This window comes from Caretta caretta, chromosome 2, assembly GCF_965140235.1.
Source record: "Caretta caretta isolate rCarCar2 chromosome 2, rCarCar1.hap1, whole genome shotgun sequence".
NCBI classification, from domain to species: domain Eukaryota; kingdom Metazoa; phylum Chordata; order Testudines; family Cheloniidae; genus Caretta; species Caretta caretta.
Window position 1 is genome coordinate 76,814,279 of NC_134207.1, and position 26,761 is coordinate 76,841,039.

Sequence of the window (26,761 nt, forward strand, 5' to 3'; positions counted from 1 at the left end):
GTCCTGGTTTTTCACACTTGCTATCTGGTCACCCTATCCAGAGCCCCCTCCCGCACCCAGAACCCCTCATTTCTGGCCCCACCCTGGAACCTGCACTGCCAGCCCAAAGCCCATACTTCCTCCCACATCTCAACCCCCTGCCCCAGCCTGGAGCCCACTCCTATACTCCCAACCCCTTGGCTCCACCCCCGACCCTGGACCCCCTTCCTGCACCTCAAACTCCTCATCCCTGGCCCCACATCAGAGCCCGCACCTCCAGATGGAGCCTTTATCCCCTCCCATATCCCAACTCGCTGCCTCAGCACAGAGCCCCCTCCTGCACCCTGAACTCCTCATTTCTGGTCCCACCCCAGAGCCCTCACCCCGAGCCGAAGCCCTCACACACACACACCCGCACCCCAACCCCCCGAGCCAGCCCTGGGACAATGAGTGAGTGAGTGAGGGTGGGGAGAGCGAGTGACAGAAGGAGGGGGGATGGAGTGAGCAGAGGCCTGGGCTCGGAGAGGGGGCAGGGTCTTAGAGGAGTGGCTGGGGAAGGGTGTTCGGTTTTGTGTGAGTAGAAAGTTGGCAACCCTAACCAGTGGTACCATATTTGTTATGGACATCTGTCCAGAAGGAACTAGATAGATAACCATCAATTTTTTTCACATGCGTGAGTAGTCACAAATTTTGTTCGGAAATGAAATTTTATTCTAATTTAAGTAGGGAATTTAAATAAATAGGTGTACCAGGAACATCAAAATAGTGACTATTTTCTTTAGACCAAATATATATGGAGCACATGAAGGTGAGGACATAATATACCTGATTTAAGCAAGGCGTTATGTAGGGAATTATGATAAAATTTTGAAAAAATTGCCAGTGCACCTAAACCCTAACCTATAATAGGTCTGCTATTCTAATCCTAGGTGTTCGAGTCAGTCTGCCTGAAACTGTGGTGGTTTTGTGTGATTGACAAATGTCCACCAGGAATTAGGTTGAGATTATCAAAACTAATTTTTTCTTGTGACTGAATTAAATTTTCACCTGGCTTTAGACACCCCCCCCCCCCCCAGCCCTTTTTGTTTTTTTGCAGATGTCCCCTGAAACTGTTGTAGACCGCTTACAGTTGGTCACAAGGTGAATAGTTAAGAATACATCTGGAGGCAGATTACAGCTGATTCAATAGCGTGTGCGCTACTTTTGTTGCTGTTGAGCTATTTTAATTTAATATCCCACACAGAAATTTGCAGCAGAAAATCAGCTATTGGAGAGCAAATGCTGAAAATAATCTCAAAACTTGGTTATGGTTTGGAAAGCACCCATGTAAAAACATCTTTTTGGTCTTTGTTCTTCATTTGATATAACTTCAATCAAATTTGCTCAGTTTTTCTAGTCTAGATTAGATTTTGTCTAAGTGCTGGCACTGCAGGCTCAACCCAGTGCCTAGAAATCAATCCTTTTTATTTTTTTTGGTCTCTATAAAACAGCACCAGCAGGAAGGGTTTTGGATTCTCAACTTGCTGTTGCTGGCAGCCTAGATGCACAAGGCATAATGTCTGTTGTTTATAAATGTTCTAGAACTGTCAGCTCTCTGGGGCAGACAGTAGTTATAACTTGCTATTGTCCGTAAATTAAGCAGTTTATTTACACTTAGTTCCATCATTTTACCAAGTCACTTCTCTAATTGTAACTACATTTATAAGCAGCTGCATTCTTCCCACTCCAAGGACTCATATTTTGGTGGGTTTTAAGCTTTGAATCAGGGAGCTAGTATGCAAACAGAAATAGTATCTAGGTTCATTGCAGAAATACTGAAATTTTAAAAGCATTGTCGTCTTTCCCTTTGCCTCCCTGCCACTTTCATCCCAACCTTTCATGTGCTGTCCAGTATATTTTGGTAGTAGCTGGAGCCAAATGAGGAACAAATTGGCAATGCCGCCTCAAAAATCCCCCCTTCCTCCTAGTGGCAGGACACAGACTGCAGGGAGGCTCCCCAGGATCCCTGTTACCAGTGGAGTGGATCTGGTGACCACAAGCTACTGGTGATCTCTCCCCTCTTTAACACTGACAGAGATTGAGCAGGCCTCCAGCAGTCTCTCTTTCGTGCCCCTTCTCCATAGGAAAAAAGCCTGGTACATGAGCCACCTATGTGTAGCTTCTTTATCTTTGCTGTTACCTGATTTCAAATCTTGTTTGGTGTGAGCTTCTAGAGGACTTCTCTTGCATTTTCTTTAACATGTCCCTCTCCCTATATGATACTACAGTGTGGTGGATTTTACTATCATCCTGTAGGTTCCACTGTTAATGTGGGTATGTATTTGTAAGCTTGCTGCTCAACAGTTTGATACAGGCTATGGCTAATCAAGAAAGTCAGACATTACAACAGATTCACTTAATGGCTGCCCATTGTTACGACATGTGAACTGATATTTAGGAAATTGAAAGCTGCTCATGTAATGCTCTTAATACCTTTTAAGCAACACACAAGACACGTAAAATGGTGTTGTTAATTATGAATGAGGTTGATAATATCTAGGAAGATGGGTTAAACTTAGGATTGTTGTACACTCAAAAGTTGCATCAGCATAGTTGCGTGTCTCAGGGATGTGAAAAATCCACACCCTCTGAGAGACATAGTTAAGCCTACCTAACCACCAGTGTAGACAGAACTAGGTCAATGGAAGAATTCTTCCATCATCTTAGCTTCTGCCCTTAGGGGAGGTGGATTACCTACAGTGACAGGAGACCCGCTTCCCCCACACACACACCCCATTGCTGTAGTAGGTGTCTACACTGAAGTGTGATAACCGTGCAGCAATGTTTTAAACATAGACATACTCGTAGTTAATGCCCTTGCCATATACTGCAGTTAGTCACATGATTTCTGTAAATCATATAATTTATTTATTGTGGTAACCTAGTAGTTGTGACTCTAACCTATAAAACAGAGGATGTTTTGGTTTGCCATTTTAAGTCCTCTACATACTCATATGTCCATTTTAAGTCACCTACAAATTCAGCGTCTTGGGTTAAATCTCGGTGAAATGTGATTAAAGTGCCATTGGCACACTTGTACTGATTGGTGTTATGGTGCTGGTATCTACACCTTTAGAATCATAGAAATTGGAGATAGAAAAGATGTAGCAGATTGTATAGCCCCCTTTTCTTTGCCAGTGCATGATTATAGAGTGTAATTAAAAATCCAGAACAATGCAGGTAGCCTTTGATTGTATTGCCTTGTGGAAGACCCTGTTTTGATTCCCTTTCCTGATCTCTTGAACAGTACAATGTAAAGGTGAAGTCCTGTGACCATCTCCAACTGAATGATGGTGTATGGCTCAGTCTTTTTCTTGGCTGAATGGATGACAGCAAAGCAGGACTCCTATCACAGTGATATAAAGCAGAAATAAATTGTGGTGTTTGAAGCCCCCCAGAACTTCAAAAATCCTTCCAAGAAGTAAAACTATTCCTGTTCCTTTCCACAGGTCTGTTCCCTTCCACTGTGCGCAGGGTACTACACAATCAATTACTAGGTTATTGAATGTGCTATTGTGCCTTGCCCTGTTCTGTGTTTTATGGTACCGTAAATTCAGCTCAGGTGCACATCGCAGATTCTAATTACAATTTTATGTTTACTTAAACGTGCCTTTTTCCCAGTTAATTTTCATTTTGTTCCCAAAATTGCATGTGTGTTGGGGGGATGGGTATCCCTTTCTTTAAAAATGTGATGAATACAAATACTGTATATAACAATGCAATATTTTACTAGTTCGCAGAGCTGTTGAGGATTTAATAGTGTTTGTACAGTCCATATAAAAAATAGATGTGCCCCATAAGTGCACCTGGAATTCCTTCCTTTACTGTGTCTACCATATCTTCACTCTCTCCTTCTAAAGACAGATTCCAAGAAGTCTCTTGTTTCAAAATGACTGTAACTCTTAGTGCCCTCTAATCTTTCTGCAAAAAACTTTAAACCAATGAATAAATGACTGAAAAAAATAAACTCTAAATTTCAGCAAACTGAAAGAAGGGAAGCAAACGAGCGCAAGACATGTAGTTTCCTGTTTATTGTCACTACTGCTGCATGTCCCCCAAACCCTTCCTTTGCAGGCTGATTGTCTAGATGGTAAGTTTTTGGGGGCAGATATCATAACATTATACTTATTCTTAAAGTACCTGGCATGCTGCTGGAACTATTCAAATTATAGCTGCATCAGTATTTGATTGTTGGGGGGGTTTTCCCCTAAAAATGATGCTTTGGGTGTATGTAATTGCAAAAATTATCACCCCAATACTTCATAAAATGAAATACAATACTTGAGTGCCACATACATAATTCTACAAAAGGAAGAAAAATTACCTGCATGTTAGTATGGGTTAAGATTTATATCCAGGTTATTTTAATACCATATTTTTCTGGCTTCCAATTTCCCCCCCTCAACTCTCTGCCATGTCTGTGGTGTAAGATAACTCCACTCTATGAACTAACTGACAGAGTGAAGATTGATCAAATAAGCTGAGACTTCCCTGGTGAGACAAATCTATCTCCATGTCAAATGATGGGGTTACTCTCTTGTCCTTGTGTGCACATGCAATGCTAATGGGAGTTACGTGCACATGTCAACAGAAGCATATACAATACCCCCATCCATAAGAGAAGCAGAAGTGCTGAGGTGGCCTTTCAAACTGAAATATTGCATTCCATTGCACTCCTAATAAGCTGTCCCTCCTTCTCTACCTCCTCCTCTCTTTCCCAAGCCACCTGAATTTGAAATTCATTATTTTGGCCATTCACATCTTTCTTACTCCTTTGACTATGTCTTTTAAAATCTCTGCTCAATTCTAGCTAAAGTCATTCTGCTCAAAAAGAAAAGCAAAAGTGTTCCCAGAGTCCAAGGAAGTAGAATTCTTATGGGGAATGTTGGCAAAATCAACAGTCTTTCCCAAAATGGTGGAATTTTGTCAAATAGATAAAGATTCTGAACATTGTAGGCCATGACTGTGGTTCTGCAAAATGCTGAGTACGTTGTCAACACTCAGCATAGTGTGAAATGTAAACCTCTGCTTCTCAATCTTGCTATCCCAATGTATTGTCTATTAATTCCTGAACAGCACTGGGTCCTGCAGATGGAATAACTCACTTTGAGATTTTACTAAATAATCAAAGCTTCTGAAAGACAATACAACTTTTTCTTTAGAGAAGGATTTGACAAGTAACACATCTGAACAGATGTTTCTGCAACCTCCACCCTTGCTGTATGGTGGCACAAAACCCCTTTACACAGAATGGTCTGTTGCAGAATTTCTGTACTGATTTAACAAATTGATTTCACATCTGCTTTTGTGTTTGTATTAACTCTTACATTGTCTCTGGGAATTGGTATGTTTTTAATCAATTTTTGTATTTGAACAGGGATTTTTAAAAGTAAAGTATGGTAAAACAGTAATTATAATAAATGAAAAGAATTATTACAGTAAGAAACAAAATCAATAGTCTCATTGCACCCTTGTTCTTCTGGGTTTTGTTTGGAACTGTTTAAGGGGGACTGGACTGGACCTTTTTTTTTTTTTTTTTTTTTACAGGAAAGTGGATCCCATAACTTTTAGAGGAAAATGCTGATCTTCTATGTCAATTATTGCTTTAACTTTGTAGCCAGAGGTCTACAGATTATCCCAATACTAGCCAATTTGACACTTTCTAAAGGAAGGACTGCTGCTCTAGGGGTTCTTTTGTTTTTGTTTTTTCCTTGTTATTTCATGTTTCTATGCTCATCTTTTTGATCTCTGTTGCATTTGCCATTTTCATTACAAGCACCTTTGCATGGAAATAATCTCATTTCTCCACCTATTTAGAGGGCATATTAAAAGTGCAATACTGCTTTAATACACTATCTTTCTTTTCCTGCATCAGAGACCATGCTCTGGGTGAAACTTGTATTGGTTTCATTCCATTGATTAACAAGAAAAACCCTTTAATAGATTTTTACCAATTGATTTGTGCTAATATTAAAACATCCCATGATATGAGAGTTGCAGGTGCACTCCTCTGAAAGCATATGTTATTTTTGATTCCTGACAATACTTCGTTATCAAATACCTAAATAGAATGAAGATGAGTCATGTTGTGATTGCGGTTCAACCTTCTGTTAATTTTGTAACGTTTTCTGGTTAAATTTACCTTCTCTCAAAAGTAGTAGTGTTTTGCTACACTCTGCATGCATTTTGTTTGTTTGTTTTTGTTTTAAAACTAAGTCTTGTCTTCACTTAAGAGATAAGTAACTTACAAATACATTTGTTCCAAAATGCCCCGAGTGTGTGTGTATATATGTTTTTTTCGTGTGTGTGTGTGTGTGTGTGTGTGTGTGTGTGTTAAAAGAACATCATTAAAGTTGCCAAGTCAAGTTGCCGGTACAACCTTAATTCTGCCCCCTTGTGCATATGGGTTATGATAGTCTTTTAGTTACATGAGTATACACTACTTTTTTCCCCACAGGCCACTGCCTCATTCAATGCACAGTGTACAATGCTCGCTTAATGAGCAGCTATTCCATATTTTGTTTTTTCTCCTTGTTCAGCATGTGGCCTCAGGCTTTACTGTATGCAGTTCAAACTCTGCTCCGAAGACAGAATTATTAATTTCCTCTTGGGCTTTTCTATGGTTCTCATCACTATATTATCCAAGTGCTTCATAAACATTAATTTATCTTCACAACCAGCCTGTGAGATGAGGTGGGTATTATTGTTCCCATTTTACAATAGGAAGCTGAGGAACAGAGTGATTAAGATCAAAAGCAGCTATTTATTTTGGGCACCCTATTTGGGACAGGTAGGACCTGATTTTTTTTTTTTTCAGAGTATGTAGCATTATACAGCACTTGATATGTTCAAAGCACAGTTCCCACTGACTTCAGTTGCAGCCATAAGTGCTCAGCATTTTTGCAAATCAGACCCTCAGTCTCAAGTGGGGCATGCAGAAAAGGAGAAACCAAACTTTGTGCAGGTTACTTGCATGTTCAAGTGACTTGTTCAGCGTCACATAAGAACTTTGTGCCAGAGGCAGGGATAGAATCCAGTTCTCTAGGGCAGCATTCAAGTGCCTTAATTCTGAAAAGTTGGTCCAATAAAAGATATTACCTCACTCACTCACTCTTTCTCTCTAACTCTGAGACCTCATTCACTACACACCTTCCAACTTCTGCAACAAATGAACCAGGGGTCCTACAGAAAAGTCTCCTTCACTATAAAACACTGATTGATTCCCAGAGCTGATTCATTCTATATACTGAAAAGGCAATGGTCCTGTGGAAAAAACAGAATCATAGAAATGTAGCACTGGAAGGGAGCTCAAGAAGTCATCTAGTCCAGTCCCCTGCATTGAGGCAGGACAAGTATGCCTAGTAGGGCTGTCGGTTAATTCATGCAATTAACTCAAAATTAATTGCAATTAAAAAATTAATTGCTGTTTTAATTGCACTGTTAAACAATAGAATACCAGTTGAAAATTTATTAAATGTTTTTGGATGTTTTTCTACATTTTCAAAAATATTGATTTCAATTACAACACAGAATACAAAGGGAACAGTGCTCACTTTATATTATTTTTTATTACAAAATAGATAGTATTTTTCAATTCACCTCATAAAAGTACCATAGTGCAATCTCTTTTTTGTGAAAGCGCAAATTACAAGTGTAAATTTTTTTTGCTACATAACTGCACTCAAAAACAAAACAATGTAAAAATTTAGAGACTGCAAGTCCACTTAGTCCTACTTCTTGTTCAGCCAATCACTAAGAGAAACAAGTTTGTTTACATTTATGGGAGATCATGCTGCCTGCTTCTTATTTACAGTGTCACCTGAAAGTGAGAACAGGTGTTCGCGTGGCACTTTGTAGCCGGCATTGCAAGGTATTTACATGCCAGATATGCTAAATGTTCGTATGCCCCTTCCTGCTTCAGCCACCGTTCCTAAGGACATGCTTCCATGCTGATGACACTCATTAATTAAATTAATGAACTCCTTGGGGGGAGAATTGCTCTGTTTTACCCACATTCTGCTATATATTGCATGTTATAGCAGTCTCCGATGATGACCAAGCACATGTTGTTCATTTTAAGAACACTTTCACTGCAGATTTGACATAATGCAAAGAAGGTACCAATGTGAGATATAAAAATAGCTACAGCACTGGACCCAAGGTTTAAGAATCGGAAGTGCCTTCCAAAATCTGAGAGGGATGAGGTGTGGAACATGCTTTCAGAAGTCTTAAAAGAGAAACACTCCAATGTCAAAACTACAGAACCCGAACTACCAAAAAAGAAAATCAACCTTCTGCTGATGGCATCTGACTCAGATGATGAAAATGAACATGCGTTGGTTCGCACTGCTTTGGATCGTTATCGAGAGGAACTCATTATCAGCATGGATGCATGTCCTCTGGAATGGTGGTTTAAGCATGAAGGAACATATGACTCTTTAGCGCATCTGGCACGTAAATATCTTGCGACCAGCTACAACAGTGCCATGCAAACGCCTGTTCTCCCTTTCAGGTGACATTGTAAACAAGAAGTGGGCAGCATTATCTCCTACAAATGTAAATAAGCTTGTTTGTCTAAGCGATTGGCTGAACAAGAAGTAGGACTGAGTAGACTTGTAGGCTCTAAAGTTTTACACTGTTGGGTTTTTTTAAGTTATTTTTTGTACATAATTCTACATTTGTAAGTTACACTTTTACAACAGAGATTGCACTACAGTACTTGTATTAGGTGAATTGAAAAATACTATTTCTTTTGATTTTTTTTACAGTGCAAATATTTATAATAAATATAAAATGAGCACTGTACACTTTGTAGTGTATGTGGTAATTGAAATCACTATATTTGAAAATGTAGAAAACATCAAAACAAATTTAAATAAATTGTATTCTATTACTAACAGCGTGATTTAATTGGGATTAATTTTTTAAATCTCTTGACAGCCCTAATACCTAGTATGCATGAAGAGTACATAATCATGTAATTAAAGACTGTATTGTAGTGGATATGTGTAAGGGGCTGAATTAAGGTTGCTCAGGTAAGGGAGGCATTGAGAGCACAGGAGTGAGAGTCTCCCAACTTTTAGTTCCAGTGCCTGGATCCAGACCTGGCCTGGCCCACAGCAGCTTAAAGCTGCAGTTGTAGGTAAAATCTAGCTCAGCCCTGGGCTGGAGCATGCTCAGTGAGGAGAGTCTCTGTTAAGCTCTAGCAAGTCTCTACTGATCATGTGCGAACTGTGACTCTTCAAAGGCTTATAACTTGGCCTTGCTTCAAAATAATAGGGCGGGGGAGGGCTAGAGTTTCTCAAATAAAAGGTTGCCAGAATTTTTTAGCACGGGCAAAATAACTTATTTGTCCCTTGCCTCATTCTTGGAAACAGCTGGGTTGTTTTCGTTGAAATTTTCCAAGCAACCATCATGGAAAAGTTCAGCCCAAATAGTTAGTTTGGCAAAGCTTTATAAACAACTGAAAACAGGGTATTATTGTGGTGGGAAATGTCAGGGAACTTTAAGAGGCAATGCTACTAGCCCTGCCTATCATACCTTAAAACTACCATGAAATCTGTACAAGAAGGGCAAACTCCTACCTTATGAGTCCACTCAAAGTAGCCTTAAACACTGCTGTTCTACCCTTATTAGAAGATTAATCCTCCATTTGTCAGCAGGGGGTTGTAGTCAGATGGGACACTTGGAGAGGATCCTCCTGGTTATAAAAGAAAGGGGGCTGCTGTCAGGGCTCTTGGACGGTGAGATTTGCTTCCCCTGCCCCGCTTGGTTCAAAGCAGTCAAAATTTGGGGACCTTCTGGCATGCCCCAAAAGACATCTGTCCAATAAGGTTTTTGGAGAGGGCAGAGGGTATTTTCCTAGATGAAGGGGCAGGAGACAGTTTTTTAGGTGGTTGGCTGGCTGAGTTCTTGTTTAATTGATAATTTTGGTGCTTCAGAGATCGAATTGTATTTGTTAATGGTGTGTTAGGTTGCCTGTAGCCTTGGACAGGCACCTTTTTAGCTATTTAAAATCTAAATAAGTTAAACAACCAATTTTTCTGTCTGGAGTCATTGCTTGAGACAGGTTTGACTGTGTTTTTGATGGGGAATATCCTGTAGGATACTAATATCAGTATTTTTCAAAAGTGGGGGAGAATCACTCCACTGATTAAATTAATCTCACTAATATACGGAGAATGTTTGTAGTGTCTGTCCCAGTTTTAGCTACTGCTCTTTTAGCAAAAGTTTACTTTCAAATTGTGCATTCATATCGCATAAAAAGAAATGCGGTAAATGAGGTGACTATTCAGAATTGTATAAACGTTCCTTCCAAAATCGTGAATGTGGCCACAGTATTAGGGTCTAGGCAGAGATTTGTCTTCTGTGACATTTAGAAAATAATCAAATTAAAATGTCTGTCTTGTGGTGCAAGGTAAAGTTAGTAGGGAACACTTATTTCCAACATTTCATAATTTATTTACTTTAGAAGGGGAATACTTTATCTTCCACAGAGTTTTAAATAGTCGTGTGTGTGTGTTTAAAGGTACACATTTTTAATAATGGATTAAATGGAGCTAGCTCTAACAAATTATTTGAAACATTGTTTCTGATTGTAAACTGTCATGTGGAAAGCATTCAACCAGTACACTACTGTTACCAAAATATGGTGTAAGGAGATTGGTTTTAGTTTAACTTCTTTACTGCAGTCTAATGATACTTTAAAAATTTCAGCACTATTTTTGGTTTCTTTGTAGCACAAGGGTTTTTTGTGTTTTCTATAAATCAAAGTATTCTAAGAGCTTTCTACACAGAAGCTGTAAGGTATAAGTGTACACATGTAGAAGCACTAGTAGTTACTTGCCAGTTCTAGAGAGAGCATCTGATAAGATTCCTTTTTAATTTGACTTCACTTCCCACACATTCTTGTAATTCTGGGTTAGTGAAACTTGGTAACTTTTCATTTGAAAGCTTATGAAGACACTTTTGCAATCTCTTCTGTTGTTGCTTAACTATTAATAATCAGATGAAACTGACCAAGCATCATAGTGAAGGAGTGAGCAAGCAGTTGCCACAGTGACAGCTGTCCAATGTAAATATCTTACCGCTCTTCTGTTTATCATCTGTTTTCAGGGCAGTTTAAGCTGCTGGAACAAGACCGAGATATTAAGGAGCCAGTGCAGTATTTTAACAGTGTGGAGGAGGTGGCTAAAGCATTTCCTGAACGAGTTTACGTCATGGAGGAAATAACATTCAACGTTAAGGTAGCCCCTGAATAAATATTTGTCCCCATCTAAATGATTAACTGGTACAATCTTTATATACATGGCAAATGAGCAACTGCGTTATGTGGGGAAAAGTGACTTTAAGACAGATGAGTCTTTAGTCTTCTATTCGTAGGCAGTGATTTTTAGTATAATTTTTTTGTAGTATTAAAACGGTGTGTTCTTCAAGGCGCCTTTTGATCCTACAGCCCAGCAGCGGAGCACCCCCAATAATCCATCCATCTAACTCAAGGGCTGTTGCCAGATTTTAGACAAAGTGTCTTTTGTTTCACCCCGCAAAAGTAGTCTGAATTTTACTCCCTGCTAGGCACCAGCTGCTCCACTCGGTCTCCAGAAAGCCTCATTTCCAGACAGTGTGTAGGGTACTGTGATGGAGTTACTTGTCTCTAATCAGATGGCAGACTACTGCAGTTAAATAGCATTGTATATAAAGCAAAACAACAAAAGACCCACTTGCTTTTCTTGTGTACATCTTGAGTCTGTGAGAGGATCAGTGATCCACATGGGAGTGGGAAAGGGTTTCCTGTGGCCACACACAAACTGAAACTGTGTTAAATAGGATGATGTCTGAATCTATCCACACAAATTCTCACCTGTAGTTTCAGTAGGTTACAGTGCAAGCCTGGTCAATGCCCAACACCGGTCACAGCAGCCTCAAGGCTGATCTAATTTGCGCCACCTGGAACACCAACTAGGGTTGTTACATAACCTCTTGGAGCTGGAGCACATAGGAGCTAACCATACCTCCTACACGGATGTGGGAGCAAGCTGGTTATGCTGGCTTTACGCCGCCAATGAGTCCTCTACCCCAGAGGAATCCCTAGCTGGGGCTCCTTCATCCCTCTTGCACTGCTGCAGCAGAGGACTAGGGTTTTACCCATAGTTCCTATACACGTGAAGCATGATGTTTGAAGGGGTGCTATATAAACGTGAAATATGATTTAACTCATGTAATGACAAAATGAATGCATCTTTCAAAACAGTACATTGTTTTCATATAGACTCTCTTGATTAACCTGGATGTGTATAACTGGGCACCTGATTACTTAACACCATGATGTGAGATTACAGGGCAGTATTGCATTGCAAGGGTAAAGCTAAACATACGTAAGATTGAATACATTGTTATAGTGGGACTCGTAGCTCTGTGCAGCACAGTACAAATGTATTGGCATTATTTAACTGATCAATGGAAAAATTAAAATGCAGTCAGTGAAATGCACAGCTATGATTTTATAGGGTGAGGATATACAACTACAAGCTTGTTAAATGTAAAATGTTCCCACATAAGCTGAACGGGAATTTTTAAAAAATACTTTGCCAGTTCATGATGCTGAAAATTAAGTGTAGCATGCTGTTTTGATATCAATACTGGATTCAGAAAATTGCTATCTACAGTAATAGTCTTCTGTTTAAAAAAATTCTGTGTTTAATAGTGGGCTAAACAGGTGCCTTACCTTTTTTTTTTTTTTTCCCTGCAACTGTTTCAAATTAGTGATATCTGTCTAGACCAAGCCTGTTTGCGTCCCAAAATAAAAACAAAAGTGAAGTAATGTAACAGGACTGAGGAACAGTTTAAGTGATAACTTTTTATAAGACTGTAACAAAATAAATATTGTACAATACAAATGCCATACATATGCCTATGAAATTGACGTAAGCACTGGAGAGGACTAAAGTTTATTATGTCTATATACAGTAAATCATTCCAGTTTTATGTGTTGTAAATTAATACAGCATTATTCAGTATTCAAATACAAGAAGGAAAGAAAAAGGCTTATGTAACATAGTTGATGCCTGTGCGTGTGTGTAGCACTTACGTAGATGCTCATGAGAAGTTCTTGGGATCTACACTAAGGGTTCTTCAACTTGGGAGTTGTGATTTCTTCTCCCTCCACCACTCTTCCCATATGCAGGGTTCTGACTAGATCCCAGCTGGATGGGAGGGAGGTACTGGCATGGGAAAAGGTTGAGAATCACTGATCTATCTAATGGAGACCTCTGCATAGGAAATCTTGTAACCAAAGGTGTGGTGTCAGTATTCTGATAACAGAGAACTCTTGCATCAAGAATTAGAAGGTCAGCCTTTTTGTTATTTCATTATTATTAAAAAGAAACCCAGATGCTGTACTGGGCTTGATAGGCAAGCCAGGAGAAAATCATGCAACTGTCATAGGGTTTTTTTAAAATATCAGCCCAGTTAATATAGTTCCATGCTCATACATCATATTAGTATTGTTGCCTGCTCAGTAACAGCAATTTTACTCCAGTCCTATTCTATCAATTAACATCATAGTGCAATAAAATATAGGAAGTATTATAAAAATCAGTTTTATTTTACCTTGATGTCATCTTAACAATTTTTCCATTTATTCTTTTCTCCCTCTTTTTCTCTTCTTTATCTTACATCTTGTTACTTTTTTTCTTCTGAAAGAGTGAAAACTAAACTTTTTCTCTCACAGGGCAGTGCAGAGTTCGCTTCCTGTTTGAACCCTTTTCTTTCCATTCCTTTGTTGTGTTTCATACCTGTCTGCTTTTCCTACCACAGTTTGTTCTCCAAACTTCTGCTTTTCCTCACCCTTAATTATGTTTCCAGATGCAAAAAATAGTGGTCTGACTGTTAGGATTTCTCACTGACAGGTAACTTTCAAAGGAAAAGCTCCTGTCTTCCCTGATGCACCAGGGTAACAGCTATATTGCTCCCCATCCATGCACATTGAACCGGCCATAACTACGCATCTGCTGCTTCTATATGGTTGGTCCAATGTGATCCTTGCCTCTCCATCTAAATGCCTGTGGTGGAGCAGTCCGCAGTGTAAAGCGGAGAAAACCTGGCTTCTGATTAAGCTATGGATGTTGTGAATTTGAACCTTGCTGTGTGTGGGGTAAGATGTTATTTTACTTCACTTTGTGGGGAGGAAGATGACTCTTTTTTCCTTAATAACTAACATCTGGGCATAGGGGGCATCTCTTCATCTCGTCCCCTTTTACCTGTGGCAAGCGGACATAGCGCAAAATCTGCTGGATTATCTGTGAGACAGGAGAGGCAGTGCACATGGCTGGAGTACAGGATTCTGTAACAGAAGGCAGAAATGGGAATTGAAGAATTATTATGGAATTATTAACAATTTGAGTCCTTCTATATCAACATTAAGTTTTCCTGATGGTAAAGCGCCCATAGGTCTGTGTGTGTGTGTGTGTGTGTGTGAGAGAGAGAAAATTTAGAATGATCTGGATACGGACTTTCTTGGATTCATATTTAGTCTACACTGAAATAAGAATTGGAAAATTTTAAGAGATAATGATTTTCTAGATTAAATATGTAGTTTCTACAAGTACCTGTTCTTTGCTGAAATACTATTTGGTAACCTCTTTGATGTAATACTTGGTAAATCACCACAGAGATCTTCTTTTGTTTATATAGCACCATGACACTGGTGAAGATGGCTTTTCTTGATTCTCCACAGGTGGAGGGAAACCACTAGAGAAAAGCTGAGCTATATCAGGGAACAGCTCTTCGAATGCTAATAGCACTAAGTTGTCAAGAGGATGGATCTAGACAGTTCTCAGTGGTAGCAGATGACAGAACGAGGAGTAATGGTCTCAAGTTGCAGTGAGGGAGATTTAGTTTGGATATTAGGAACAACTTTTTCACTAGGAGGGTGGTGAAGCCCTGGAATGCATTACCTAGGGAGGTGGTGGAATCTCCTTTCTTTTGAGGTTTTTAAGGTCAGGCTTGACAAAGCCCTGGCTGGGATGATTTAGTTGGGGATTGATCCTGCTTTGAGCAGGGGGTTGGACTAGATGACCTCCTGAGGTCCCTTCCAACCCTGATATTCTATGATTCTATGATTTATCTGCCTCCAAGAAATATTCTGACAATGAATGTTTGTAGAGCAGTTGGAAAATGCACATGTGCTATAGTTCCTAAGTAATTGCCTTTAGTCTCTGAAAAGTCATATGTTTAAGTAATCCTCTTGGCATAGTGCTTTACTATGCTAGTCCCTACAGATGCAGTGCACAAACTTTTCCAGTCGCAACCCACCCACCCACCTCCATTAACAGAATCTATTTCCTCCCCCCCACTCCGCCCCTCTTACTGCACAGACAAGGCTTCCTCAGCAGAGGAGCTTGGGCTGAAAGTGAAGCTGGGGGTGGAACTGGGGATAGGGGAGGGGCTGGGACTGGAGGCAGAACTGGTCTGGGGGTGGAGAGAGAATGAGGGCAGAGATGTGGCTGGTGATGGAAGGGAGTTAGGGTTGGGGGCAGAGTGGGACTGGTGGTGGATCTGGCCTGGAGGTGGAGCTGGGCCTGGGGGCTGAACGGGGTTGGGGGCAGAGTGGGGCTGGAAGCTTGGCACTCCCTCCCCAACCCCAAGTGGGGGCTGGCCTGGGCCCTGCCGCGCGCTGCCCTGAATGTTCCTCCCTGCCCTCGTAGGGGAGCACACCTCACAGTTTGGGGACCACTGCTCTACAGAGTGCATTTTTTCCCAGAAATAAAACAAGAGCTTTTATTTGCTTGAGAAATGATCAGTTTTCTAAGCCTTAAAAATGTTATGCAACTGAATGAATAAATTGCTGATTTACTGGCATAGTTGCATTACAGCTTGTCAGTCCTAATAAGCTTGTCTTTTGTTTCCAAAAACAAAATAGCTTTAGAGGTCTGTAACCAATGTGATATTTTAAAATGCCACAGCAGTGATTGCTAAAATCAGTCCATCTTCAGTTTTAAATTTAAATTGTAGCCTAGGTCCTCATTGTTACCTGGCCTTATACAGTACTAACATCATGCTTTAGGGCTATATTGAACCTTTCCGTTTATAAGCAGTATTGAGATACCACCTTAACTCCTGGAACCAGGGAAAGCCTGCTTCAGGTGATGGAAATAAACATATGCATACTACTGACAAGAATGGCCCTACTCATCAAATTTAGGAGCCTACCAGTCTCTGATCATGCAGGCAACTGCTTACTCTTCCCATTTATCCATCCCTCTTAAAAACTGTGTGTTTTTATCATAGAATCGTAGAATATCAGGGTTGGAAGGGACCTCAGGAGGTCATCTAGTCCAAGGGACCTCAGGAGGTCATCTCGTCCAACCCCCTATTCAAAGCAGGACCAATCCCCAACTAAATCATCCCAGCCAGAGCTTTGTCAAGCCTGACCTTAAAAACCTCAAAAGGAAGGAGATTCCACCACCTCCCTAGGTAATACATTCCAGGGCTTTACCACCCTCCTAGTGAAAAAGTTGTTCCTAATATTCAAACTAAATCTCCCTCACTGCAACTTGAGACCATTACTCCTCGTTCTGTCATCTGCTACCACTGAGAACTGTCTAGATCCATCCTCTTTGGAACCCCTCTTCAGGTAGTTGAAAGCAGCTATCAAATCCCCCCTCATTCTTCTCTTCTGCAGACTAAATAATCTCAGTTCCCTCAGCCTCTCCGCATAAGTCATGTGCTCCAGCCCCCTAATAATTTTTGGTACCCTCCACTGGACTCTTTCCAATTTTTCCACATCCTTCTTCTAGTATGGGGCCCAAAACTGGACACATTTTTATGGCTTACTTAGGGGACGAGAGCTGAGGAAGCATTGTCTAATGCCCCTACTCTACTTATGCTACATTGATGACATCTTCATCATCTAGACCCATGGAAAAGAAGCCCTTGATGAATTCCACCATGATTTCAACAATTTCCATCCCACCATCAACCGCAGCCTGGACCAGTCCACACAAGAGATCCACTTCCTAGATACTACAGTGCTAATAAACGATGGCCACATAAACACCACCCTATACCGGTAAACTGCTGACCGCTATACTTACCTAAATGCCTCCAGCTTTCATCCAGACCACATCACACTATCCATTGTGTACAACCGAGCTCTACGATACAACCGCATTTGCTCCAATCCCTCAGACAGAGACAAACACCTACAGGATCTCTGTCAAGCATTCTTAAAACTACAGTACCCACCTGCTGAAGTGAAGAAACAGATTGACAGAGCCAGAAGAATACCCAGAAGTCACCTATTCCAGGACAGGCCCAACAAAGAGAGTAACAGAACGCCACTAGCCATCACCTTCAGCCCCCAACTAAAACCTCTCCAGCGCATCATCAAGGACCTACAGCCTATCCTGAAGGACGACCCATCACTCTCACAAATCTTGGGAGACAGGCCAGTCCTTGCTTACAGACAGCCCCCCAACCTGAAGCAAATACTCAGCAACCACACAACAAAAGCACTAACCCAGGAACCTATCCTTGCAACAAAGCCCATTGCCAACTGTGTCCACATATCTATTCAAGGGACACCATCATAGAAGCTAATCACAGCAGCCACACCATAAGAGGCTCTGTCAAGGTTCCTTCCCCACTCTGAACTCTAGGATACACATATGAGGACCCACATAAAAGACCCCCTAAGCTTATTCTTACCAGTTTAGGTTAAAAACTTCTTCAAGGTACAAACTTTGCCTTGTCCTTGAACCCTATACTGTCACCACCACGCGTGTTAAACAAAGAACAGGGAAAGAGCCCACTTGGAGATGTCTGCCCCCAAAATATCCCCCCAAGCCCTACACCCCCTTTTCTGGAGAAGGCTTGATAAAAATCCTCACCACTTTGTACAGGTGAACACAGACCCAAACACTTGGACCTTAAGAACAATGAAAAATCAATCAGGTTCTTAAAAGAAGAATTTTAATTAAAGAAAAGGTAAAAGAATCACCTCTGTAAAATCAAGATGGTAAATACCTTACAGGGTAATCAGATTCAAAACATAGAGAATCCCTCTAGGCAAAACCTTAAGTTACAAAAAGACACAAAAACAGGAATATACATTCCACCCGGCACAGCGTATTTTACCAGCCATTAAAAAAAAAGGGAAATCTAACTCATTTCTAGCTCGATTACTTACTAACTTTATAAAAGTTCTGAGTCTGCATTCCTGATCTGTTCCTGGCAAAAGCATCACACAGACAGACAGACCCTTTGTTTCCCGCCCCCCACCCCCAGCTTTGAAAGTATCTTGTCTCCTCATTGGTCATTTTGGTCAGGTGCCAGCAAAGTTATCTTAGCTTCTTAACCCTTTACAGGTGAAAGGGTTTTGCCTCTGGCCAGGAGGGATTTTATAGCACTGTATACAGACAGGTGGTTACCCTTCCCTTTATTTTTATCGCTTGTTCACCTGCACATCTACCAATGTGATATATGCCATCATGTGCTAACAATGTCCCTCTGCCATGTACATTGGCCAAACCGGACAATCTCTACAAAAAAGAATAAATTGACACAAATCAGATGTCAAGAATTATAATATTCAAAAACCAGTCGGAGACCGTCAACCTCCCTGGTCACTCAATTTCAGACCTAAAAGTCGCAATTTTCCAACAAAAAAACTTCAAAAACAGACTCAAGGAAACTGCAGAATTGGAATTAATTTGCAAACTGGACCTCATTAAATTAGGCTTGAATAAAGACTGGGTGTGGATGGGTCATTACACAAAGTAAAAACTATTTCCCCATGCTATTTTTTCCCCTACTGTTACTCACACCTTCTTGCCAACTGTTTGAAATGGGCCATCCTGATTATCACTAGAAAAGGTTTCCCCCCCCCCCCCCCCCGGTGATGATAATAGCCTACCTTAATTGATTGGTCTTGTTACAGTTGGTATGGCAACACCCATTTTTTCATGTTCTCTGTGTGTGTATATATATCTCCCTAGTGTATTTTCCACTGCATGCATCTGATGAAATGGGTTTTAGCCCACAAAAGCTTATGCCCAAATAAATTTGTTAGTCTCTAAGGTGCCACAAGTACTCATTGTTTTTTTTACTGATACAGACGAACACGGCTACCACTCTGAAACCAGTACTCCAGATGAGGCCTCACCAATGCTGAATACTCTAACAATCCTTAGAAGAATAAAAACAGAGCTGTTTATTTTTTTAACCTTTTTTGCTATCTCCGAATAACTTACTTGGGTTTGTAAAGCAGCTCAAATACTCAAAAGTACTGCTACAGAGGTGACTAGAATAGTTAAAGGATTTTTAGTTTGCACTGATGCTAAGTCACCTTTACTGTAGCATAACTGCTGCGCTCCCTCATAATAAGATGCAGCAGATGTAACCAGCTATAATGAAGCAACTAAATAAAATGTTTTTGATATAAACCTTTATATATCCAGATGGTTAAACACTTTTTCATCCAACGATAACAGATTAGAACAATTAGGACTTGAAAACCTATCCCATCAGCTATTGGAAGAATTTATTACTTTGCACTAACTTGTGAGAGGCAATATGTTAATCTTCCCAGTACAAAACTTTTGTTAGGTAATCATTTTTTATCTACCTGATGTCTGTCTTCTGCAGCAAATGTCACTTTAGTCAATCTAAATTGCCATTGAATTTCAGGAGACAGAGTTTAAAAGATTACAGTGATGTAATTCATCACTGTTTTGTAGTGCATTTGATAAAATGTCTTGTAGGAAGCCAGTGAGTGAGGTCAAAACGCTGGCATCAGTGCTGAACTCCTGACATGGATTGATAACTGGCAGAGAGAGAACAGAAAGCAACTAATATATGGAAGAGGATCCTTCTGGTGGAATATAAATCCCAAACTTACTTGTTAGTATTGGGAGTGGTTCAGTTTAAATGTCTGTTAGTGATTTAGAAAGGGTTTTGAAATGCAATGCAGCAAATATTGCAGATACCACGAAGGAAGGAGTTGTCATGTATCACTAAGCAATAAGATTTAAGAGGGGTAGGGGGTAATGGAGATATAAAGTATGGTATTTAATGTTAGTAGCTGTAAGATAATGCATCTTGCAAGAACAAGCATGAAGGCAAAAATAACTGGGTGGGGTGGGAAGAAGAGAAGGTTACTTGAGGATTGTGCCAGGTTAACAATAAAATGTCGGGGAAGCTTCCTGTTTATGAGGTAATAAACATAAATCATAGCTGAGTCAATTCCAAGGAAGATGATCAAGGACCTGTTGGCCCAGGTTTTACTTATTACCAAGCTAACTGCAAGCACCTCAGGGTTTTATGGTGAAATGTCTAAATATTCTAATTTTAAGTGGAAGGGGAAAAAACTTTCAGAAAAATGTAAAATGTGCGGTGCTGTCACAGTGCTGGAAGGTGAATTGTGTCAACAAAACTCACTCACTGAACTCATCCTTCCCCATCCCATTGCCTGGTTTTACCTCCCTACAAATCAGCAGGGCTCTTGTTCCTAGATGAACGTATTTCAAAACCAGTATTGCCAACTCTCATGATTTTACCCCAGCTCTAGAGATTCTGGGTGTGGTTTTACTGGTTTCATGCAAACATGGTCAAAGGCACGAACTTGCAAATTTTCCTTTATTCAGAATAACCACCATCTCCTATTACCGTCAATGGGGCAGAAGCCCGCAAGATGTCCCCCATTTCCTTGCAGTCTTTCTGCGTGTGGAAGTGGGGCGGCCTTTAATAAAATTCACTGCCACCTCCCACTGTTCTCAGTAAGATAGAAGCCAGACCCCCCCCTCCCCCCAGGCAAAATGGCTGTCATCGTCATTCAGAGGCACAAGGACTATGAAGAGCAGCAGAGACACTGGAACAGGTGGATGGGGAGAAAGGGGGCAGGGCAGTGGGGGGAACGAGAGGCAGATTTAGGGCTGCAGGTGGATATGGGAGGCTGACGTTGCACAGAGGACAGTGATAGGTGGGAGATGGAGGGCTCAGGTGGCTGCTCACCCAGCAGGTGGTAGGCAAGAAGAGTTCCCTCCAAGCATCCAGGAAGAGGCAGGGTTGCAGTGTTGCCAGCTCTTGCAAATTGATGGTGAGTTGTGGGATGTTGGTGCCTGCGGAAGGAGCTGTCACAATGATTGGCCACAGGAGCTTCTCATATGATTTTTTTCAGGGCTGGGTTTGCGGGCAGAGTTCTGTGCGAGAGCTTTGGGGTGAAGGATGCAGACATGCCCTGCCACTGAGCCATGCCTTCATGTATGGCCCTATAGCTGGGAGAGGGGTGTTGGGAAAGTGGCACTGCTGGGCAGAGAAATGTGGCTGCCGGGTCAAGACAGTAATAAGAAATGGATGGCAGTTACCTTCTTCTCACCCTAAGTTAGGGAAGTGTAGTTTCCATCTAGGAGGCGGGGAGAGACATGCATTTTTGGTTGCATTAAAGGATCATTGAATGTTTACTTTTCTTTCTAAAATCATCACACACAAGTTGACAGAGGAGTAGAAGAAAGTGAAAATAAAGCCAAAAGACAAACTGAAAATATCGTTTGTCCTCCTCCCCCCCCCCCCCCGAAAATCAATTTTTTTTTAAATCATAATTTTTGATCACTTGGGGTTGGCAATACTGCAAAACTGAATTAGGACGGAGGAGCGAGGAATATCCTAATGAGAACACACGAGTCAATCTGGAGGCAATAGCCTTGCTGACCTGTGGGCATGGAAGTAAGGAGAGAGGTGAGTCACAATGGGACCCTGAGTCCAGATTGAGACCTCTGTGAGCTACCAAAACACTAATGCTATTAATAAAGGATGTTTAAGCTTTGCAGTATATAGTTGGTTATTGATTGTAGTTTGGTTATTGGTGCTCCTCCTCTCAGATTATTCCTTCTGTCATTTCTTGAGTGTTACAACCTTTAATAGAATCCTAAAGAGTTTTTTTTTAAGTGTGTCAAATATCGGGGGACTCTTCAGTTAGTTCTGTCTTCACTGGTGCGTACTGTGGGCTATCTTAATTCTGCCTCCATGGAAATGCCAGTCTGTCTCTTCCTGTTCGCATGCAGAGGATAGAAAAAACATCTTCTGTAACTTGTTTCATACATACAGGTCTCTGAAATTAAGTCTGCTGCTTTTTTCATCATACTAGCTTTGCTCATTTTGTATTGATCTTCGTATTTATAATTTTGTATATGGAGCCAAGCTAGCTCTGTGTGTAATAACACTTAGATAACTCTCTCCACCATGGACTCCTGAGGGATTGATTCTGTAAGGTGCTGCGAGCACCTTCGCTGTGGAAATGCGTGCCCTCAGCCCTGGCGGGATTGGGTCTGTAAGTATGAGAAGTGATCACTTAAATTGTGCTATTTGTATACGACAATAAAGAGAGCCATAGAGCAGCATACACACAATAGGATTAAGGTTAAGGCATTCTAGTTGAATGGTTATTGATAATGTGAAATTGTTATGAGTGAATGAGTTAGTGAGAGTTTAATTTTCTCAGGACATTGCTACAGGGCAGAATCACAGTAGTTTAGGTGCCTTGTTTGAGAAATGTAACCTTAAGGATGCGTCATCTTAATTTTTTGGTTGTGTTTTAACACTGTTTAACGTGATTGTAAATTATACGGTAAATAGGACACACATTTGTTGCTAGTCAGACTAGCAATAAATGTTTGTGTCCTGGAACAAACGTTTACATCATCTACACTAGAATTTACAGATATATTAACTAATGTGTTAAAATAGACTAAAAAATCAAATCTAGACATAACCCAGGAAAAGGAGAATTAGGGTTTTCTTAACTCTTTCCAGAATGTTGGAATTAATATGCACTCAGCCCACTGAGATCTGTCTTCAACTTTAACTTCACCTTAATAAGGATTTTTAGGTGGGAGCTAAGTCTGTTGCGCAATCTTTCAACTTCTGGTTTTCCTTTTTACAGCTAATTTTGTGTGTGTGTGTGTGGTTCTCTTATGATGGTTTCAGACAACAGCTGATCTGTACTGAATTTGCCATTCACAATGAAGTTTGCAGAGTTGTATTTTATTCAAGGCCAATACCAGACTAGAACCCTGGCAAGACTTTTCTATTGTTTTAACACTTATGTCATAAGTAAAATTTAGCTTTATTTCCTAAATCATCACCAGGTGAATTTATGCAGTAAAGTTATAGAACTCTCTGCTAAGAGATGGGGTTGAAAACAAAATTAAATTTGACTTGTCCAATTTATTAATCAGTTCACTATTATTGATTTTAAATGCTGCTTTTCTTTTTCTGTAAGAAAAGACTCTGATATCCCTGATAACTAACATTCACCCCAGCAGACCCAGGAACTGCACTCTTCATTGTGAAGCCATGGTGTTAATCACCTCTGAAGCTTAATATCTGGCTAAACGTTTCCTTCTGTTCTGGACTGTTGTAGATCTCTAGGGAACTACAAGTTGTCAAAGCAGCAACTCCGCAATCATAGATTATATGACACCTCCCTTGCTCTTCCCTTTACTCCCTCTGGTGCCCTTTTTTTAAATAAAAAAAAAAGGGGGGGGCAGTAAGAAAATACAGCTACCTCTCAAGTCTTAAATTTCTCATTATGTGCCCTACCTCTTCAAAACAATACACATACACTTGCACTTCCATGGAGGTGAACATTCTTGCAGAAGATGACTCTTTAAGAAGGTCAGTGTGGTGTGCACAATGTGTGCTGAGTTTCCTCAACTCCCACCAATTCCACTGAAGTCAAAATGACATCCAGTAACCAAATCCTGAATGTAACTTCCTGTGTACTGGTCTTGAAGAGCAGATTGAAATGAGCTTGATGAAAATGTTATCAGCAGAAGACTGAATGTTTTCCTTTTATATATATATCAGTGTCTCTGAATGTTGCCTGACCACTAGCGTAAATTGTGAATGGGTGTCAGGTACAATAAAACCGTGGTAGTTTCCTGGATTAGACTGATTAGTGTTGTTTAGATAATGCAGAACTTGAATAACTTCCTCTCAGGAAACACTGAAAACTGAAATGCTAAGCAGACATGCTGAACATACCGAAGCACTTGTATTGAATGCACTGTTCATACTTGCTGTGAAAGACTCACAGAAGTCAATCACATTTTCACAAATATGGACAAATTGCAGATCAGAACTTCCATGGGGGAGGGCAATTACTTACAGCATTTCTCATTTATTTAACAGAGTGAGACGACAAAATTGGTTAGTAAGCTGTCTTAATAATTTATGTGATGGCTATTTGCTAACGGTGTCAGATTTTGAATCACGGAATTAGGGCTTTACTCTGCACATAAACAGGATGTTCTGTGGGTGGAGAAAACAATTTTTACATAGTTTAAATAAATCTGCAAATGAAATCCCTGCTCAACATGCCCAGCCACAAATACTCTATACTACACTGTACAGCAGGTGCCTGTAACAGGATGGCAGGGTCTGCCTGAAACACCTTACTCTGCATACAGGTGTTGATCCTGCTGAGAAAAGGCGAGCTGAGTTCTGTTACTTAACTGGGGAAAGTGTTTTTTACGACACCCAGATATAAGGCCGATAGGAGTGGCTGTCTAGAGAGAGGATCTAGAGTTCAGCAATCTTGAGGTGGTAACCGTAGAACAACCAAGCCTGGGCATCTTTTTACCTTCTAGTACAATTTCCATACTATGAAACATGTGACCATACATATGTTATCTAAACTCTCAAATCACAATCTAGGTAAAACCAAGGGGGAAGCCTAGGGTCTGGTAGGAAGAGATGGGCAGAGGTGACAGAACCAGTATTCTTGACCCAGAGAATGGGGGTTCACTGTCGTGAGGGCCTGGGAAGGGATTATACCAAGAAGGTATCTTTACTCCTGGATCACAAGGGAGAGGCACAATGGAAGGAAGCTGGTGGGAGAGAGAATCTTTTTTTCCCTTTTCCTCCGAGACCTCTGCAGAGAAGTGCCATAAAGCCACAAACAGGAGAGAATGGATGCCAAATAACTAGGGATACCAATATCTCCCAAATACATTTTACTGCTTTTGGATGGCTGCTATTTAAATGTGCAGAATATTTTATTTGTCCTTCCCTAAAAACTAGGCTTGTATAGTCACACTCTTTCTAGCAACCATGTTGGTTCCAGGTGACTACTTTTCTCTCAAGCAAGACCATAGTAATGTGTGGTGCATATTGGAAATTTAATTTTTGCAGATTTTCATGATAAAATTCTTGTGTTTGACTCTATTAAAGTTATTAAAACAAAAATAATTTATAGTTTCTTTCGAGATGTAATTTCCTATCCTACTATCCAATCCCACCTAAATAGACTTGGTATGAATTCAGGTGCTATCTTCACTGTGCAGGGAGAAATATTTTTATTTGTTTATATTTATATTGCAGGTGGCTTCGGGTGAATGCAATGAAGACACAGAGGTTTATAATATCACCCTCAGCACTGGGGATGAGCTCACTTTAATGGGACAAGCGGAAATCCTTTATGCAAAAACGTCCAAGGAAAAGTCACGACTCAACACCATCTTCAAGAAAATTGGGAAACTTAATTCCATCAGCAAGCTAGGCAGAGGCAAAATGCCGTGTCTCATCTGCATGAACCATAGGACCAATGAAAGCATTAGCCTTCCTTTCCAGTGCAAGGGCAGATTTAGCACCCGCAGTCCACTCGAGCTACAGATGCAAGAAGGCGAGCACACAATTCGCAATATAGTAGAAAAAACAAGGTTGCCTGTTAATGTAACTGTGCCAAGCCCCACACCAAGAAACCCTTATGACTTGCATTTTATCCGTGAGGGGCATAGATACAAGTTTGTCAACATTCAAACCAAGACTGTTGTGGTTTGTTGTGTGCTGCGTGGTAACAAAGTTATTCCAATGCATTTTCCCTTGCACTTGATTCTTCCAAAGTTTAGCCTCCCAGAGAGTCTTGTGAAGGGGGAGCTGTGGCATGAAACCTTGGTCCAGCACTGGTTTAATATCTGCCAGGAACAGTTTGACATAGATGAATATTCCCGTGCAGTGCGAGATGTGAAAACTGACTGGAATGAAGATTGTAAGAGCCCTAAGAAAAGTCGATGCACTGGGCACAATCATGTGCCCAATTCTCTCAGCTATGCCCGGGATGAACTAACACAGTCCTTTCACCGGCTCTCAGTTTGTGTTTATGGAAACAACTTGCATGGAAATAGTGAAGTGAACCTTCATGGGTGCAGAGATTTGTGTAGCGAGTGGGCCCTGTTTTCTCATGATGCTCTTCAATACCAGGACTCTGGTGATAGTAGCAGTGACTACCTTTTTCCTGAAGTTAGTGAAGAATCAATGTTTCTACCTGCAAAACCAGATCTCCCTTATGAAGAACTGTGGCTGGACCAAGAATCTGGGAAGCCTAACGATCAGCCTCTTACTCGCTCACTAAGTGAAAAAAACAAATGTGATAATTACAGAAGTTCTTTCCGGTCAAAGGGTGGCACTGCACCTCTTCCTATACCTGGAACTCTAGCAGCAGCAACAAAATCTTCAGATGTTCCCCTACCTCCACCTCCGGTGCCTCCCAAATCAGAAGCTGTAAGTCAGTGTTTATTTATTTATTTTTAACTGAGCATATGCTTGGGGAATCATTAGGGCAAGACCCAGTCTTGAGGTGGGGAAGGGAGAAAGGTATATTGAAATCTAATCCTTGCCATGTGAAAATTATAATATAGGATTGATTTTAAAACAAATTAACAACGAACATTTAAACCCTATACTTTTG

At 40.6% G+C, this 26,761-nt stretch overlaps 1 protein-coding gene across 4 annotated transcripts in view; it reads left to right on the top strand.

Annotated features, from left to right (window-relative positions):
* The window catches only part of GAREM1 (GRB2 associated regulator of MAPK1 subtype 1), a 127,296-nt gene that overhangs the window by 85,184 nt on the left and 15,351 nt on the right, over nucleotides 1-26,761 (top strand). For 3 of the 4 annotated variants that reach the window (XM_048840545.2, XM_048840546.2, XM_048840548.2), the window contains exons 3-4: nucleotides 11,134-11,264; nucleotides 25,396-26,574. In XM_048840545.2, the coding sequence (XP_048696502.2) occupies nucleotides 11,134-11,264; nucleotides 25,396-26,574 (1,310 nt within the window). The remainder of the gene's footprint in view (nucleotides 1-11,133; nucleotides 11,265-25,395; nucleotides 26,575-26,761) is intronic. The other variant, XM_048840549.2, reaches the window with a different exon arrangement.